General features: G+C 42.2%; 1 protein-coding gene across 22 annotated transcripts in view; it reads left to right on the forward strand.

The window, feature by feature from the left end:
• DCDC1 (doublecortin domain containing 1) overlaps positions 1–14507 on the forward strand; it is a 557706-nt gene that overhangs the window by 326546 nt on the left and 216653 nt on the right. For all 22 annotated transcript variants that reach the window (XM_070071610.1, XM_070071601.1, XM_070071604.1 and 19 more), the window contains one exon: positions 8331–8391. In XM_070071610.1, the coding sequence (XP_069927711.1) occupies positions 8331–8391 (61 nt within the window). The remainder of the gene's footprint in view (positions 1–8330; positions 8392–14507) is intronic.

Raw genomic sequence — 14507 nt, forward strand, 5'->3', positions numbered from 1 at the left:
ACACCCATAGTTACAGGGGCTGGGCCAAGCTGAAGCCAAAAGTCAGGAAAGCCACCAGTGTCTCCCATATGGCTGGGGGTGGTAGGGGTCCAAGTACTTCAGCTATCAGCTACTGCCTTTCCGTGCACAATTAGTACAAGGCAGGATTGGAAGCAGAGTACCCAGGAAATGAACCAGTGCTCCAACATGGGATGTTGTCATAAGCAGGAAGCGGCTTAACCCACTGTTCCACAATGCCAGCCCTGTGATTGTTAACATACTAAGAATAGAGATAATTTTCATTCAGCAGTCCATATCTATGAAATTGCACAGACACTTTTCTATTTGAAGTTGATATTTTTGATAGTATTGTCTACATGTGTGAACATTACTTTTGTCTTCTGCTATTGCCAGGTATTATACTTGTTGCCTATATTTAAATGTTTTTAATGTAATCTGGCAAATGTTGGCTAGTTATCACTTTATTTCCAGCAAAAGCTAAGTGGCAGAAAAAGATTATTTAATATTTGACAGGATTCCTTAAGAGTCTGAAATTTATTTTATGGGTGTTTTTTTTTTAAGATTTATTTATTTACTTGAAAGTCAGAGTTAAACAGAGACAGAAGGAGAGGCAGAGAGAGAGAAGTCTTCCATCCACTGGTTCACTCCCCAGATGACCGCAACGGTCGGAGCTGTGCTGATCTGAAGCCAGGAGCCAGGAGCTTCTTCCAGGTCTCCCACATGGGTACAGCGGCCCAAGGACTTGGGGCATCCTTCACTGCTTTCCCAGGCCATAGCAGAGAGCTGGATTGGAAGTGGAACAGCCTGGACTTGAACTGGCGCCCATATGGCATGCCGGCATTGCAGGCAGTGGCTTTACTCGCTACACCCCGTCTTTTATGGGTCTTTAAAAAATCATTTATTTTAGATTCAGTGGGGAAGAGAGGGAGATTAAAAGAGAAAGCACTCCCATCTACTGGCTTATTCTCCAATGCTCTCAACATCCAGGACTCAAATGGGCTGAATCCAGGAACCAGGAACTGAATCTAGGTCTCCCACATGGTTGGCAGACATCCAATTGCTTAAGCCATCACTACTGCCTCCAGGATCTGCATTAGGAGGAAGCTGGAGTGAGGAGGCCTTGCACCTTTGTACCCCAAGATGGGCTGTAGGAGTCCTAACTGTCATCTTCACCACCACACCAAAAATGCCTGCCTCTGAATCATTTTTAAGATAGAAAACTCAGCCCTTTATTCTGATGGAGGAAGTCTATAGCCCAAAGATAGGTGAGAAACAAGTATCCTTTGGTAGTTCCATCTATCCATTTACATGTAGCGGTAGCAAGTTCTGAAAAGTCTTTACAGGTCAGACAGGTAATAGGAAGGCAGGAGGTTGGGTCAGGCTAGTATGGGGACTGCTGTAAGACATGGTGGAGAATATAGTGAACTGGAGAAAATATGTCTCATCTAAGTGGACAGTTACCACGCAGTTCTGACTGAGACATCATGACAGAATTCATGCCTATTGCTTCCTCTTCTAATTGTTTTTCAAGAAAAACTAAGTATGTAATTTTGTGCATGTCATCTATTTCTAAAGGCTCATGACTAATTTAAAGATCTTAATAATGTACAGTGGTTTTTATCCTCTATAATCTGACCTCTGTGTGGGTGTATGTGTCTGTGTGTGCATTTCTTTAATTAATATTCTAGTTTAAAACTGAAGGTCAAGTCCTGCATAGCCAAATTCCTTATGAATGAAACACTATCAACATTAAATGGTGGTCTGAAAATAACTTTGATTCATTTGGTTTATCTATAAGAAGCCCAAGATATCTTTTGAAAAGAAGCACCTATTAATTATTTTTTTTGAGATGGATCAGGTCACTTGGTAATAGCGTTATTGGTTTGCTTTTCATTCACAGATGGTCAGATTCACATAACAGAAAAAATATAAAAATGAAAAATGCGTGCAAGCGCTTGCTACCTGGAATAAGAATAAATTGACACCAAATAAGACATAGCTGAACTAATGAGGCATGATATGTTTACAATTTTCATTGTGAGTTGTCAGGTTGCCACTTTAAGTGCTAGTTCTATTATTTTTAGCCTATAAAAGGCTATGCCTTAATTCATAGCTTTTGTTAAAATCATGTAATACTATTTAGGAAGAGAAGGAAGAAGAATCTCTGGAAGTTGCTGTCACATGAGAGTATCTATTGTTATTTATAATGAAATACGGTTATCTTAAAAAATGCAGTCACACAGGTACTTCTGATGCTTTTGAAATGATAGGTATATTTTAAAGTACATACCCAGAGGTGAGATTAGTTCCAAATATCTGATCCACAATGCCTTCTAAAAAGCCAAGTATAGTCTCTCAGTTAGTGAGAACCTGTAGTTTTCCAATTATGTGCTATTTTACCTCTGCTTTGCAGTAGACTTTCTCAGATAAAGAAGGCAAGTTGCATTAATACGAAGGATTATTTAATCCTCTCTTTCCCTCCCACTTTTACTGTCTAGAATACTCTCTCCTTCTCTTTCACTTTTTTTATAGATTAAATTATTTTTATACAACAATTTTTTAAAGTTACTTGTTATGGTGTTTTTTAGAAATTACCATCTCTTTCCTTAGACAAGCTGTTGCTGTCTCCTCTGGATGCACTAAGGGCCCCGAGTCCTCTGCTTCAGCTCCACTTGTTTCCGTGACAGTCTTGGACAGAACAGCAAGTACCAATTCCAGATCTGCTGATGAGATGCTGTACTGCACTCAGTATCCATTGTGCCCAGGCAGAGAGCCCTGAGGATGATGAGCATGCCAATCTAGCCATGCCCTTCCAAACACCTGCCACTTTCACCTAGGCCACTGATGAACTCCGCCCTCGGAAAGGCCTCTCTCACCATCTCCCTCATAGGGGAGTGGGACTTTCTTCTGCCAAAGGCCATTGGATATTTATAAGATCAATAATAGGCCATACAAAATTATCAATTTAAAAGTTAGCCAGGGCCATCGCCGTGGTGCAGTAGGTTAATCCTCTGCTTGTGACGCCAGCATCCCAAATGGCCACTGGTTCTAGTCCTGGCTACTCTTCTTCCAATCCAGCTCTCTGCTATGACCTGGGAAAGCAGTGAAAGATGGCCCAAGTGCTTGGGCCCCTGCACCCATGTGGGAGACCCGGAGGAGGCTCCTGGCTTCTGGCTTCGGATCGGTGCAGTTCTGGCTGTTGCAGCCAATTGGAGAGTGAACCAGCAGGTGGAAGACCTCTCTCTCTCCCTCTCTGCCTCTCCTCTCTCTGTGTAACTCTGACTTTCAAATAAATAAATAAATCTTTTAAAAAAAGGTAAATGTTTAGTATTTTAGGACAGTATCAACTGCTTTCCAAATTAATTAAACCATGATGAGTGTTCCAGTTGTTCCTTATCCTCACCACTACTTGGCGTAGTCAGTCTTAAACATCAGACATTGTAACAGATATGTTGTGATGCATCATTGTAGGTATTTGGTTCAGTCCAATAATGATGTATGATGTTGAACAGCTTTTCATATTCCACTGGATGTTGACTTTGTTAAAATACTTGTTTAAATAATTTTTCTACTCAATGAACAGAAATTCTTAATTTTGATTAAGCTCAATTTACCAATTTATATAATTTTTAAAGATTTATTTATTTTACTTTAATGTCAGATTTACACAGAGAGAGAAGGAGAGGCAGAAAGAGAGAGGTCTTTCATCCGCAGGTTCACTCCCCAATTGGCCACAACGGCTGAGCTGCACCCATCTGAAGCCAGGAGCCAGGAGCTTCCTCCGGGTCTCCCACACAGGTGCAGGGGCCCAAGGGCTTGGGCCATCTTTTACTGCTTTCTCAGGCCATAGCAGAGAGCTGGATAAGAAGTAGAGCAGCCAGGACTCAAACTGCGCCCATATGGGATGCCGGCACTGCAGACGGCAGCTTTACCCACTATGCCACAGTGCTGGCCCCTCAATTTATATTTTTGTAGATCATGTTTTTGGTATCATATATAAGGAAATTTTGCTAAATACAGGTCATAAATATTTTTCCTATATTTTCACATAAAATATTTAGTTTTAGGTTTCACATTTAGTTGTATGATCTATTTTAAGGGAATTATTATTATTTTTTTTTTTTGACAGGCAGAGTGGACAGTGAGAGAGAGAGACAGAGAGAGAAAGGTCTTCCTTTGCCGCTGGTTCACCCTCCAATGGCCGCCGCTGCAGCTGGCGCACCGCGCTGATCCGATGGCAGGAGCCAGGATCCAGGTGCTTTTCCTGGTCTCCCATGGGGTGCAGGGCCCAAGCACCTGGGCCATCCTCCACTGCACTCCCTGGCCACAGCAGAGAGCTGGCCTGGAAGAGGGGCAACCGGGACAGAATCCGGCGCCCTGACCGGGACTAGAACCCGGTGTGCCGGCGCCACAAGGTGGAGGATTAGCCTATTGAGCCACGGCGCCGGCTGGGAATTATTATTAAACCAATATTGCATTCTGGAATAAACCTCACTTGTTCCTGTATAACTTTTTGTATTTTGTATTCAATTCATTAAAATTTTCTTAAGCATTTTTTGCACGTATATTCATGGGAAGTATTGGTCTATGGTTTTCTTTTTCTATAATGTCTTGTCTAGTTTTTGTTATCAGGTTGATGCTGGTCTCCCAGAATCCATTGGGAAATATTCCCTCTTCTATTCTCTGGACAAAATTGGATATATGTTCTATGTCTTTTCATGTTCAATCCTCCTGTCTTTCTGAATATAAAAAATTCAATTGAAATAGCTCTTTTTTATTATTTTTTATTTTTAAAGATTTATTTTGTTTATTTGAAAGGCAGAGTTATAGAGAGAGGTAGAGACACACAGAGAGAGGTTTTGCATCCACTGGTTCACTCCCCAGTTCACTGCAATGGCCAGAGCTGCGCCAATTTGAAACCAGGAGCCAGGAGCTTCTTCCAGGTCTCCCACACGGGTACAAGGGCCCAAGGACTTGGGCCATCTTCTGCTGCTTTCTCAGGCTGTAGCAGAGAGCTGGATGGGAAGAGAAGCAGCTGGGACTAGAACCAGCACGCATATGGGATGCCAGCACTTCAGGCCAGCTCTTTAACCCGCTGTGCCACAGTGCTGACCAAAATAGCTGTTTTAATATCCTGTCTAATAAATATATATTTTTTGTTAGATTTGTTTTACTTTTATTTAATAAATATAAATTTCTGAAGTACAGTTTATGGCTTACAATGGCTCCCCCCCCCCATAGCTTCCCTCCCACCCACAACCCTCTCATCTCCCGTTCCCTCTCCCATTCCATTCACATCAAGATTCATTTTCAATTCTCTTTATATACAGAAGATCAATTTAGTATATACTAAGTACAGATTTCAACAGTTTGCACCCACACCGAAATACAAAGTGTAAAGTACTAATTGAGTACTAGTTATACCATTAATTCACATAGTACAACACATCAAGGACAGAGATCCTACATGGGGAGTAAGCGCACAGGGACTCCTGTTGTTGATTTAACAATTAACACTCTTGTTTATGGCGTCAGTAATCACCCAAGGCTCTTGTCATGAGTTGCCAAGGCCATGGATGCCTTTAGAATTCGCCAACTCCGATCTTATTTACAAGGTCATAGTCAAAGTGGAAGTTCTCTCCTCCCTTCAGAGAAAGGTACCTCCTTCCTTGCTGGCCCGTTCTTTCCGCTGGGATCTCCCTCACAGAGGTCTTTCATTTAGGTCTTTTTTTTTTTTTTTTTTGCCAGAGTGTCTTGGCTTTGGCTTTCCATGCCTGAAATATTCTCATGGGCTTTTTAACCGGATCCAAATGCCTTAAGCGCTGATTCTGAGGCCAAAGTGCTGTTTAGGACATCTGCCAGTCTATGAGTCTGCTTGAGTCTACTGTGTATCCCGCTTCCCATGTTGGATCGTTCTCTCTCTCTCTCTCTTTTTTTTTTTTTTTTTTTTTTTTTAATTTTTTTGACAGGCAGAGTGGACAGTGAGCGAGAGAGACAGAGAGAAAGGTCTTCCTTTGCCGCTGGTTCACCCTCCAATGGCCACCGCAGCTGGTGTGCTGTGGCCTGCACACTGTGCTGATCCGATGGCAGAAGCCAGGTACTTATCCTGGTCTCCCATGGGGTGCAGGGCCCAAGGACTTGGGCCATCCTCCACTGCACTCCCTGGCCACAGCAGAGAGCTGCCTGGAAGAGGGGCAACCGGGACAGAATCCGGCGCCCCGACCGGGACTAGAACCCAGTGTGCTGGCGCCGCAAGGCGGGGGATTAGCCTAGTGAGCCACAGTGCCGGCCGGTTTTCTCCTTTTTAATTCTATCAGTTAGTATTAGCAGATACTAGTCCTGTTTATGTAATCCCTTTGACTCTTAGTCCCATCATTATGATCACTTGTTAACAGAAATTGATCACTTGGACTAGTTAGATGGCATTGGTACATGCCACCTTGATGGGATTGAATTGGAATCCCCTGGCACGTTTCTAACTCTACCATTTGGGGCAAGTCCGATTGAGCATGTCCCAAACTGTACATCTCCTCCCTCTCTTATTCCCACTTTTATATTTAACAGGGATCACTTTTCAGTTAAATTTAAATACCTAAGACTAATTTGTGTTAATTAAATAGTTCAACTAATAGTATTAAGTAGAATAAAAAAAAATACTAAAAGGGATAAAGTATTAAGTTGTTCCTTGACAGTCAAGACAAGGGCTGATCAAGTCATTGTTTCTCATAGTGTCCATTTCCCTTCAACAGGTTTCCTTTTTGGTGCTCAGTTAGTTGTCACCAATCAGGGAGAACTTATGATATTTGTCCCTTTGGGACTGGCTTAATTCACTCAGCATGATGTGTTCCAGATTCCTCCATTTTGTTGCAGATGACCGGATTTTATTTTTTTACTGCTGTGTAGTATTCTATAGAGTACATATCCCATAATTTCTTTATCCAGTCTTCTGTTGATGGGCATTTAGGTTGATTCCAGATCTTAGCTGTTGTGAATTGAGCTGCAATAAACGTTGAGGTGCAGACAGCTCTTTTATTTGGAATATATAATCTTTGTTATTTCTGAATCAGTTACAACTGAAGAACTTTTCACTTTATTATAACCAGACTGAACGAACTGGTCCAGCTCTGGCTCCTTGTTTTATGATTTGGCACTCTCATTGTCACTGCAAGTGATGCTTGGTATGTCTTCAATGTGCACCATTAATTCTGCTCTAGAAACCCTGTTACCCATTCTACATTCAGTCCTACATCAAACAGACTTGCTGTGGGCTTGTCTTTTCCTTCTTAGAGCTCTTCTGCCTGAGTTTATATTAATTATACTTCACTTATCCATTCAGGTGTCTACAAACTTGGTACTCAGTGGCCATGGTTTGACTGGATTTTAACTGACAGGCAAGGTAGAGCTGTAGCTGAGTCTACTTTTGGGTTATAGAGTCTGACTCCTTGGGTATGCATTCCTGCCCTACTTCTTAATAGGCATGACCTTGAGCAAATGATTGACTGCCCTGAACTTCAATTCCCTCATATACAAAAATAACAATGCCTATAATAATGACATAATAATGATCAGGTTGTTGTAAGGACTAAATATGATGTGATATAAAGAAATTAGTGTATGGGTCAGAATTTTTGTTGTGAAACTAAGAGGTGGAGGTAAAGTCAGAATATGTGTGTATACATACACACACACACACACACACACACATATCTGGGAATCTGACTCTGCAGATCACATTCCTAATCATTATGTTACATTGTCTTATCTATTGGGCAGTCCACTTTGCATGTTAGAGAAATTTGCCCTTCTTTATTTATGGTTAGGCTGATTTCTCTGATGCCTAAGTATCCTAATTCTGATTTCAGCCCTAAGCACATCCTACTGCCTATCTATCCAGAAGTAGTTGAATAATGGTTTTCTAAGTTCTGAAGTACAGTGTACAATAGGACTTGTTTTTAATCAACATTAGATGCAATCAAAAGATAAATGAACAACACCTGATGCCTCCTGGGGTTACACAGAAGCAGGAAGTTGAATTGGAAGTGGATCATGGACTCAAACCCAGGCAATCTGATATGAGACCCATCACTGTTTCTATTGATATATCCGCCCCCCCCCCCCCCCCCGCCCCATACATTGGGTAGCAAGTAAATTGACTGTCTTAAGGGAGGCTTTAGCTGCTGAGGTAGTAGTGATCATCATGGCAGAATCCTTGGTAAATTGTGGACTGTCTTCCTGCCAGGCTATATGGAAAGTATTCGTTTTATTTCAAACCTACAGTTGTTTCTATGTGGAATAAAGCTGTTAATCTCTACGTTACATTTTCCTTACAGACGTAAAGGAGATGAATCTCAGAAGTGGGTGTTTGGAGCTGATGGTTGCATTTACTCTAAGGTGAGGACTTTAGAAACCACTGCTTTTATTCTTAAGTTTTTCTATTCCCATATTGTTATAAAATGCACTATTACTAAGCAAAAGAAAAGCTTTTTCTGTGAAAATAACTTCACCCCACATTTAGAACTTTGGAGTTTAACTTAATTGCGTTCCTTCGGAGGTTTGTATGATTTTTCTGAAAGATTTATTTATTTATTTATTTATTTTTATTTATTTATTGGAAAGGCAGTTGCAGAGAGAGGGGGACAAACTGGGAAGTGGGGAGTAGAGATCTTCCATCTGATGGTTCACTCCTCAAATGACCCCAATGGCTGGGGTGGACCAGGACTAAGCCAGGAGCCTGGAACTCCATCTGGGTCTCCCATGTGGGTGACAGGGACCTAATCACTAGGACCATCTTCCACTGCTTTCCTGTGTGCACTAGCAGGAAGCTGGATCAGAAGTGGAGCAGCTGAGACTCTAATTAGCACTCATATGGGAAGCGAGTGTTGCAGGTAGTGGGTTAACCCCCTGTGCCACAACTCTGCCACCCCTTTTAAAAATATGTATTTATTTATTTGAAATTCAGAGTTTCAGAGAGAAAAGGAAAGACAGAAAAAGAGAAAAAAAGTTTTGTTTGATTTTAAAACACAAATTTTCCAAAGCCAAAAACATGTTTCCCTGATTCAGTGCTATAATATAATCCAGAATTTCTTTTTTTAAAAAAAGATTTATTGGCCGGTGCTGCGGCTCACTAGGCTAATCCTCCGCCTGCGGTGCCGGCACCCAGGGTTCTAGTACCAGTCGGGGCACCGGATTCTGTCCTGGTTGCTCCTTTTCCAGTCTAGCTCTCTGCTGTGGCCTGGGAGTGCAGGGGAGTATGGCCCAAGTGCTTGGGCCCTGTACCCGCATGGGAGACCAGGAGGAAGCACCTGGCTCCTGGCTTCAGATCGGCGCAGCGCCAGCCGTGGTGACCATTTGGGGGATGAACCAATGGAAGGAAGACCTTTCTCTCTGTCTCTCTCTCTCTCACTGTCTAACTCTGCCTGTCAAAAAACCAAAAAACAAAACAAACAAAAAGATTTATTTATTTTACTTGAAAGTCACAGTTACACACACAGAGAGGAGAGGCAGAGAAAGAGAGAGAGAGAGAGAGAGAGAGAGAGAGAGAGAGAGTTCCTCCATCCACTGGTTCACTTCCCAATTGGCCACAACAGCTGGAGCCGGGCAGATCCGAAGTGAGGAGCCAGGAGCTTCCTCTAGGTTTCCCGCGTGAGTGCAGGGACCCAAGCATTTGGACCATCTTCCACTCTTTTCCAGGCCATAGCAGAGAGCTGGATCAGAAATGGAGCAGTCGGGTCTCCAACTGGCACCCATATGGGATGCTGGCACTGCAGGCAGTGGCTTTACCTGTTACACCACAGCGCCTGCCCCAACCCAGCATTTCAAGATATCAGTTTTCTTATTTGTTAACATCAGGAGGAATAGTTTGGGAAACCTAGCAATATCTCCTAAAGCTGAGCATGTCTATATAGCCTAGCAATTCCTCTACTGTTTCTATGCTCAATAGAAATTCTTATATATAAATGTATATTGAAGTAAAGATATTTACTAAAATGTTAATTGTAGTACCACTAATTTTAATAGAATCAGAATGAGAATTATTCAAATACTTGTCAGAATTAGGAGGGATAAAGGAATTGTGATTTGTATATTTGTTGGAGTACTAACTGGCAGGATTGTCAGACTTCTATAAACAGCCAGATATAAATCTTCTGGGCTTTGTGGGCCAAGTGATCTTTATCTCAACTTCTCAACCTTGCTTTTGTGGCATAAAAGCAGCCCTAGACAATATGTAGACAGATGTGACCATCATTCAACAAAATTCTATTTACAGAAGCAGGTTGTCCATATTTGCCCTGCAGATTGTAGTTTTCCAATTCTGTGACGTGTCAGTGCCAGCGAATGAACTATAAGTGTACATAACAATGTACATCTGTTCACAAATGTAATGGTGAACTAAGAAACCAAATCCAAAAAATATTCACTGTCTTATTCCAGGTAAGTTGGAGACTGAGCAAAACAATGACTCTGTTGTGTTACAAGTTAAGGGAGTGATTATGCCTGAGGGCAATAGCGACTGAAAAAGGGACTAGGGAGTGCTTCTGGTGTGCTGTGGTGTGTTCTGTTTCTTGACCTGGGTGGTTAGCTAACCAAGCATTCAGTGTATGCAAATGGATTGAAGTGTACATTTACAAATGAGATACTCTTCTGTATGTATATTACATTTACATTAAATGCTTATTTTAATAAGGTGAGGATGTTGGGCTGGTGCTGTGGCATAGCGGGTAAAGCCACTGCCTGCAGTGCCGGCATCCCGTATGGGCGCTGGTTCGAGTCCCGGCTGCTCCACTTCTGATCCAGCTCTCTGCTATGGCCTGGGAAAGCAGTGGAAGATGGCTCGAGCCCTTTGGCCTTTGTACCCTCGTGGTACACCGGGAAGAAGCTCCTGGCTTAGGATTGGCACAGCTCTGGCCAATGTGGCCATCTAGGGGAGTGAACCAGCGGATGGAAGACCTATCTCTCTCTCTCTCTCTCACTCTCTTTCTCTCTGTGTATAACTCTTTCAAGTAAATAAATAAATATTTAAAAAAAAATAAAATGAGGATGTTGACCTTGAGTTTTCATGATTTCTTCCCTGCTCTATGATTCCAAGCCTAAATGATGTTAATCAGTTGTCAATATTTAAGATAGTCAAAAGTTAGATTATTTAATGGTATGATAATGTGGGCTTTCAAAACGATTATTTATCAGAAATGTTAAGTTACATAGATAATTGAAAATACTTGCCTTATTGGTTTCCCAGGGCTACCATAACACAGTGCCATGAACTGGGTAACTTAAAACAACAGCAAGTTACTTTCTCAGAGTTCTGGAAGCTCAGAGTCTGAAATGAAAATGTTGTCCATTCATATCCTCAGCAGGGCTCTTCCCTGCTTTTTTCATCTTCTGGAAGTCCCTTGGTTGTGACAGCATTGCTGTAATCTCTGCCTTCATCTTTACATGGCTGTCTCCCTTTCTGGGTGTGTATCTTTCATGGCATTTTCTTTTCTGTATGTGTCTGCATCCACATTTGCCTCTCTTTACAAGGACACCAGTAATATTGGATTAGGACCCTTTTGAAAAAATTTTTGAAAGATTTTACTTATTTGCTAGAGTTACAGAAGGGGTGGTCTTCTGTCTGCTGGTTTACTTCCCATTTGGCTGCAATGGCCAGGGCTGAGCCAGAGCATAGCCAGGTCTGGAGCTTCTTCCAGGTCTCTTACATGGGTGGCAGGAGCCCAAGCACATGGGGCTATTCTCCGTTGTTTTTCCTGGTGCATTAGCAGGGAGTTGGATTGGAAGTAAAGCAGCTAGAACTTGAACCAGCACCCTTATGGGATAGGACGCCGAAGCACTGGCCTCAGGACTGGCCTCAGGACCTTTTTCAATGACTTAATAATGAATTGATTACATCCGCCAAGGCTCTGTTTCCAAATAAGATCACATTCACAGGTAACAAGGATGAAGGCTGCAACATAACTTTTTTTCCTTTTAAGACACAATTCAACCAATTACACACAGAGTGTTGGTTACCAGTGTATAGCCTCTCAGTTTCAGGACTATCCTTCATTGTCCAGCGCCTGCCTTGGGCACCTTTTCCATTTAACAATCTGGAAGATGGGACTTGGAATATTTTCACCACAAAGAATTGTTACATGTCTAAGGATATGGATATATTTACTCTGATTGGACATCACACAATATATAAATGTATCAAAACATCACATGGTACCATATAAGTATGTGTAATTTTATGTCTTTAAATTTTTTAGATAAAAATGTAAAAAAAAGTCCACAATTAATTTTTTGATTGTCGCCCATTGATCAAGTCAACAAAATTCCATTTACCAAGCTTTCACCTGAATCTTTTTTCTCTCTGATATTCCTTCTTTCTTTCTTTCTTTGCTGTTGAATCTTTTACATTGAAAAGTTGATTCTATTGATTCCTATCTATGTATAACCTAGTACCCTGTTTCTATTGCACAGTAGGATGACTATAGATAATGTTAATGTATTGTTTGTTTTGCTCTGCAAAAACAAAAAAGCATAGAAGTTAGGATTTGGATGTTTTCTTTTTTTTTTTTTTTTTTTGACAGGCAGAGTGGACAGTGAGAGAGAGAGACAGAGAGAAAGGTCTTCCTTTTGCCGTTGGTTCACCCTCCAATGGCCGCCGTGGCCGGCACACCGCGCTGATCCGATGGCAGGAGCCAGGAGCCAGGTGCTTTTCCTGATCTCCCATGGGGTGCAGGGCCCAAGCACCTGGGCCATCCTCCACTGCACTCCCTGGCCACAGCAGAGAGCTGGCCTGGAAGAGGGGCAACCGGGACAGAATCCGGCGCCCCAACCGGGACTAGAACCCGGTGTGCCGGCGCCGCTAGGTGGAGGATTAGCCTAGTGAGCCGCGACGCCGGCCGGATTTGGATGTTTTCAGTATAAAGAAATGCTAAATGTTTGAAGAAATAAGTATGTTTTCCCTTTTGGGATATTACACAAATACGTACATATATGCCAAATATTACATATCTTATAAATATGTACAATTTTCCTGAAAGTGCATCCTTTACCACAATTTAATTTTTAAAAACTTTATTCTCGCCGGCGCTGCGGCTCACTAGGCTAATCCTCCGCCTAGCGGCGCCGGCACACTGGGTTCTAGTCCCGGTTGGGGCGCCGGATTCTGTCCCGGTTGCCCCTCTTCCAGGCCAGCTATCTGCTGTGGCCAGGGAGTGCAGTGGAGGATGGCCCAGGTGCTTGGGCCCTGCACCCCATGGGAGATCAGGAAAAGCACCTGGCTCCTGGCTCCTGCCATCGGATCAGCGCGGTGCGCCGGCCACGGCGGCCATTGGAGGGTGAACCAACGGCAAAAGGAAGACCTTTCTCTCTGTCTCTCTCTCTCACTGTCCACTCTGCCTGTCAAAAAAAAAAAAAAAAAAAAAAACAACTTTATTCTCCCTGAAAGACACTTTGTACCTCATGACTATTTTCCACATACTATCTGCCACCCAGCCCTATTTTTAGTTACAGATTTGCTTATTCTGTTTCATATAAATGAAATCATATAATAGGTGGTCTATTAGGAATAGTTTATTCCCATTAGTGTAATGCTTTCCAAGTTCATCCATATTGTAGCTTGCAATAATAATTCATTTCTTCTTGTTGCCAAATATATTCCATTGTTTAAAAATATCACATTTATCTGTTTACTTATTGGTTGAAAAACATTTTGTTTCTCCTATTTCAGCTATTGCGGATATTGCTGTTATGAACAAATTTGTATAGAAGTTTGTATTGGTATAGAAGTCTATTTCTCAATGTTATGTAGATAGCAGTATAATTTCTGGGTCATAGGATAACTCCAGATTTAACATTTAGCACATAGCCAGATAGTTCTCTGAAGAGCACCTCTCCATTTTACTTTCTCACCATCAGCATATATGGTTTCCAGCTTCTCCACATCTTTGCTAATTTTGTTACTCTCTGTTATTTTGATTATAGTCATCCTTGTGGGTTTTAAATGTTAACTCATTAAGGTTTTGACTTGTATTTTCCTAATGATTAGTGGTGTAGAACATTTTTTCTTGCACGTTTTTTGGCTACCTGTATATCTTGTTTGGTTAAGTGTCCACTCAAATTCTTTGTTCATGGTTTTTTTTTTTTTTTTTTTTTTTTTTGACAGGCAGAGTGGACAGTGAGAGAGAGAGAGAGACAGAGAGAAAGGTCTTCCTTTGCCATTGGTTCACCCCCCAAATGGCTGCTGCAGCCAGCGCTGCGACCGCTGCACCGCGCTGATCCGAAGCCAGGAGCCAGGTGCTTCTCCTGGTCTCCCATGGGGTGCAGGGCCCAAGCACTTGGGCCATCCTCCACTCCACTCCCGGGCCATAGCAGAGAGCTGGCCTGGAAGAGGGGCAACAGGGACAGAATCCGGCGCCCCAACTGGGACTAGAACCCTGGGTGCTGGCGCCACAGGCAGAGCATTAGCCTAGTGAGCAGCAGTGCTGGCCCAAAATGTTCATGTTTTAATTGGATTATTTGCC

Source organism: Oryctolagus cuniculus, chromosome 1 (genome assembly GCF_964237555.1).
Source record: "Oryctolagus cuniculus chromosome 1, mOryCun1.1, whole genome shotgun sequence".
Classification (NCBI taxonomy): Eukaryota; Metazoa; Chordata; class Mammalia; order Lagomorpha; family Leporidae; genus Oryctolagus; species Oryctolagus cuniculus.